Source organism: Coffea eugenioides, chromosome 2 (genome assembly GCF_003713205.1).
Source record: "Coffea eugenioides isolate CCC68of chromosome 2, Ceug_1.0, whole genome shotgun sequence".
NCBI lineage: Eukaryota > Viridiplantae > Streptophyta > Magnoliopsida > Gentianales > Rubiaceae > Coffea > Coffea eugenioides.
The window spans coordinates 36,053,958-36,059,027 of record NC_040036.1 but is presented as its reverse complement, the minus strand read 5'-3'; the positions used below and the strand labels follow the sequence as shown (position 1 = coordinate 36,059,027).

Genomic DNA, 5,070 nt, shown 5'->3' with positions numbered 1-5,070 from the left:
ATTAAAAAAAATTGTAAATAAATCAACGAGTAAAAATTTGGTGTCTACAAATATAAAAGGAAAAAGGGGAGGATGAAGACAAGGCATATAAACTTACCTCACCTCAACTCTTTTCACCATGTTTCGTCTATTTGTAGCTTCCAACCAAGATTTGAGTATATTTAATGCCTTCTCTATTGGTCCCTACATTCTGTAAGATTGTCAAACTCCTTAACTCTCTACTTTAACTCTGCCTATCTTGTCAAATACTAAAGATTTATGGAATTCAGATTCTCATATTTGTTAAATGAATCTGTTGGGTGCTTTAAATTTTGGAGATTTGTCCATTTAGCTAAACTTTTGAAAGCTTTCGACTGGTTTTGAATAAGTTTGAAACTCTCACCAAGAAGGACAAATTGTCTTCCTAGGAGAGAGAGAAAAAACCTCTACGATGTGAGAGGACAAGGTTTTGGCCTTTGTAATAATCAAATCAATCAATTTTTACTTAAAAAAAATTAATCATTTTATATTCTTTTTTTAATAAAAATACTTTATTTTATTGAGTGGAAACAGAGGAGTACATGCTACGATGAAACGATAAAGCACATAATTTCAGCCAAATGCTAAGTCAAGACACCTATCTAAGTTGCCACCGCAGGGAAGAGAGCTCGCGGTTGTCTAAGTATACCGTAGCCCGCACTAAATACGGGAGTTGAGGGAGCATAGTGCAAAATAATTCTGACGGCAATCACAACCCGGCGAGCGCATCCGCCGAAGCATTTGCCTCTCTAAAGACGTGGGATACCGTTGCTGAAAGTGAGGAAAGCAGTGCCCGGATCCGACACAATGTATTGCACAGAGGCCATCGGGATGTTGCTCCCGCATTGAGAAGACCAACCAGGCTCTTAGAGTCTACCTCCACCAACAGGGGCCCCCTGGCTAGGTCCCTACAGAGCTGAAGGCCATGCAGCAACGATGAACTTTCTGCCATCAGGACGTCCAACTCCCTGAATTCCTTGTAATAGGCAAAAATTAAGCGGCCGTCCGAGTCGCGAAGCAAACCACCCCTATAAGCGCGCTTGTGAGAGACACTAGCATCCATATTTAACTTGACATGGCGCATCGGAGGGCGTTTCTAAGACACCGCCTGTGCAGTTTTCCGTTTCACTGGCCGGGTGCTCAGTCCGACCCTTGGGTCTCTCATGTCTCCCCGAAAATGACATGCCAAAAGTTTTTTTGCCGCCCCCAGTTGCTTCACGAATCCGTCGACCGAAGACACAACCCTATGAGCCTCAAAGATCTCACCCTCGAAGAGCGCCTTGTTCCTAGCCTTCCATAGGAACCATAGTATTACTAAAGGGACGATGGTCCTGATATGATCACGAGATACCACTGAAGTCGTGCTAAGCCATGTCAAGACCATCGCAGATACCGACGTGGAGCGAGGATCAATAATTCCAAACCTCTGACAAAAGGAGTTCTAAACCTCCCTTGCTACAGGGCCTGTCACAAAGAGATGAACTAGTAACTCTTCTTCCAACTGACAACACGGGCAACGTGAAGCCAGGGGAACTCCACGTCGTTTCAGAACCGTCTCCAAGGGGACCAGGCTACGTAAAACCTTCCATGCGAAGAATGATAACTTCAGTGGCACGAGGCTATTCCAAAGGAACCCGTCCAGCAGCGAGGTGTTGCGTTTGTGCCAAATACTCTCCCAAGCAGCCTTGGTTGAGAACTTCCCCGAGGGCGAGCCCACCCAAACTATTCGATCCTACTGTTCGGGGAATAATTGAATACTCTGGATCTAACTAACCAGCTGAGCAGACACCCATTACTCTAGCTTCGCTACATTACAACCCCTGTCATCAAAGAACTCTGCGAGCAGCATGTGTGGTGGGTCATTAATGGAGAGGAGGTCGACCAGAGGGACTTCAAAAAGCCAGCAGTCATACCACAAATCCACAAACTCTTTACCCACGCACCACCTAATGTGACTCTCTGCTACCCGTTTAATTCCCTCCAACCACCTCCATGCGGGCGAAGGTCTAGCTACTTGCACTTGGAGCGGGTGCTCACCTCGAACATATTTGGCGTGCATAAAGTGTGCCCATAACGATTCATTTTTCCTCAACCGCCACCATAGCTTACAGGCGAAGGCTGAGCTCATGTCTTCAAGGGAGCAAAAACCCAATCCACACTCAGACACTGGGTAGCAGATCTTTTCCCAAGATGTCCAGTGGATGCCCCTTGAGCCGGCGGTCTTATCCCATAGAAAAGCATTACACAACTTCCCAGCTTGAGCAAAATTGCCCGGGAGGGATCCAACACTTGCCATAGGTACATAGGCATCGAGGTAAGAACATGCCACAGTAGCACCAATTTACCTCCTGACGAGAGTAACCGCGAGCTCCAATGGAATAGACGGCCCTGCAACTTAGCCACAAGGGAGTCAAACAAGACGCACATCGTTCTTCCCTTGAAGACTGGGGCCCCCAGATACGTGAACGGAAGGTACTGTTGCTGGAAATGCAACATTGAGGCCACCATTGTCCCATGTTCAGGGGATGCCCGGGCAGACAAAATGAAGCAACTCTTGTGAGCATTAATCTTCTGACCCGAAAAAGCCTGGTAAGAGTCAAAGAATGACTTGACAGAAGCCAACCCCCCCCTCAGAGCATCGAGTGAAAACCAAGGTATCATCTGCAAATGCCAAGTAAGGGACCCGTAGCCCAGGGGAGACGAAGAAATGACTCTCATGTTGACAGAACAAATGGTGTATTCCCCGACCCAAGAACTGGGCCACCAAAAGAAACAAGGCTGGAGAGAGCGGGTCGTCTTGTCGAACCCCCCTAGAAGATTTGAAGAATCCTGCCGAGAATCCATTGATTAGCATCGAGAACCAATTGTTTGACAGCGTCCGAAAGAGGAGATCCACCCCCCACTCCTGAAACCCAAATTATCAGAGCATATATATAAGAAAACTTCATTCTTCCCTGTCGTACGCTTTCTCCATATCCTGCTTCAGCATCAAGTTCGGGCACCGCAACTTCCTATCGATATCCATTGCCAGTTCCTGTGCCACGAGGATATTGTCAGCAATACTCCTGCCTGGGACAAAACCTGATTGCCATGGTGAGATAAGTTTAGGGAGCAGATGGTTGAGGCGGTTCGTCGGCACTTTGGAGATAATCTTGGAGCTTTGGTTACATAAGCTGATCGGTCTGAACTCCTGCCATTTGGTCACCCCCGACACCTTTGGGATTAACACAATTAGTGCACTAGAAAAGCCTTTAGGTTGAGGGGCCCCCTTGAAGAATTCCTGAACCGCTTCAAGGAGCTCACGTTGGATTATTGGCCAACAATCTTGGTAGAAACCTGCCCCGAATCCATCCTGTCCCGGCGCACTATCTTTTGACATCGAGAAAACACCTCTTTTACTTCCCGTAGGGACGGCAGTTGTTGGAATTTCATATTGTCGAATTTCATATTGTCCTCAGGAAAAGGTACTCTTGACCTCATTTTATATTCTTTTAAATACTCTTGAAAAGGTAACTTTAAAATTGCAGATAATAGCAATTTCACAAAAACACCACATGACTTTACATGCGTGGATTGGTTTACCCTTTGCTCCTTCGATTCAAAATCAGGTTAGATCTGATAAACCCAACAAGAAAACTAGCCCAAAATAAGTCAATCATGGTTTGACCATTTAACATGTTTAGTTGTAGACACCAAAATTTCAATTTTATTTTAATTTTAATTTTATTTTTAGTTAATCAAAATTCGTAAAATGATAGTTAGCTATTTTTATTGAATTAGGGTTCATTTTCTTTTTAAATAATTTTCGAAAAAAGAAAAGTCTCACAAAAATTTGTTTTTAAGCTTGTTAAATTCAATTTCTTCCAAATAAAATGAATTTTTTGCAAAGTAATCTTAATTAGAAATTTAACATTTTGTTTACCCTAAAATTTGTTTTGAAAAACAAAATAAAAAAGAAAAACAAAAATATGTGGAATACATGCAAGATAGCTAGTGGAATGCATGCAAATGATCCATGTGGTTTTGGCATTTTGCACACCACAACATGCAAAGGCTAGGTGGCTAGGACAGGTGGAATTAGAGGAAAAATCTGGAAAACTTAGGAAGAAACAAGAGAAGGAGCTGGCGGGCAACAAAAGGAAAAGGAAGGAAAAATGAAAAAAGAAAAACCGAGAGAAGGTTGCGGGGAGAACAAGGAAGGGAAAAACGGGGGAAAAGGAAGAAAGGGTTCTAGGAAAGAGAGAAAGAAAGGGAGAAGAGAAAGGAAGACAGAGAGGGTTGCAGGAGAGCAAGCAAGGGGAAGGAAGACAGAGGAAAAACAAAAAAAGAAAAAAAAAAGAGGGTTTCCGGAGAGAGCTTGGGGGAAGGAAGAAAGAGGAAAAGAAAGAGAGGAAGGAAGGATCTGGGGGGAGAGGAGAAAAGGAAAAGCAAGAAAAAACAGAAGGGAAAAGGGAGCTTGGGGAGAGGAAGCCAAAAACGGGAGAAGCTTCGGCAAAAGAGAAAGAAAGGAAAGAAAAAATAAAGAGAAAGGGAAGAAACAAGAAAGGAGAGAATCTGGGGAGAATCTGGGGAGGATCAAAGAGGAAAAACAGGGAGAAAAACAGCAAAAAGGGAGAGAAAAATCGAGAGAGAAAGAAAAGGAAAAAGTGCAGAAATTTTTCTGCAAAAATTTGAGCCAGGATTGACGAACCTACCCTGTTCATCACCCTATTTCGACAAATCCCGACCTCCTTTTGAGGATATTTTTCTTGATGCATCATTTAGGATACTTAGGGAAGAATATATGTGTTGAAATGTTTTGGAGAAAGTTGCTGCAACATCTTCAAATCGAGGCCTGAAGTGGATACCTTCACGTTCCTTGAAAGCTGCAATCTGGGTTCTGAGGAGCTTGCCTATCTTCCTACAGAATTCCATTGCGATTTCAACTCTATAAGGTGCTGAGGTAACTCTTAGTCCTCTCTTTGCTCGTTCCAGTTTATGTATAAGATTGCATCTACGAAACTAAAACTTGTTGGATGGCCTGCTTCATTCTCTCCCTGTTCATCTTTTTTT

At 43.6% G+C, this 5,070-nt stretch overlaps 1 protein-coding gene across 1 annotated transcript; it reads right to left on the bottom strand.

Annotated features, from left to right (window-relative positions):
* Nucleotides 1–727: 727 nt before the first annotated feature.
* Nucleotides 728–1,081, bottom strand: LOC113759610. The gene has a single exon (XM_027302188.1). The coding sequence runs from the start codon at nucleotides 1,079–1,081 to the stop codon at nucleotides 728–730; it is 354 nt and encodes a 117-aa protein (XP_027157989.1).
* Nucleotides 1,082–5,070: the final 3,989 nt, after the last annotated feature.

Excerpts from the sequence above, each read along its gene's own strand:
- LOC113759610 (XM_027302188.1), bottom strand. The coding sequence starts at position 1,081 with ATGGATGCTAGTGTCTCTCACAAGCGCGCTTATAGGGGTGGTTTGCTT.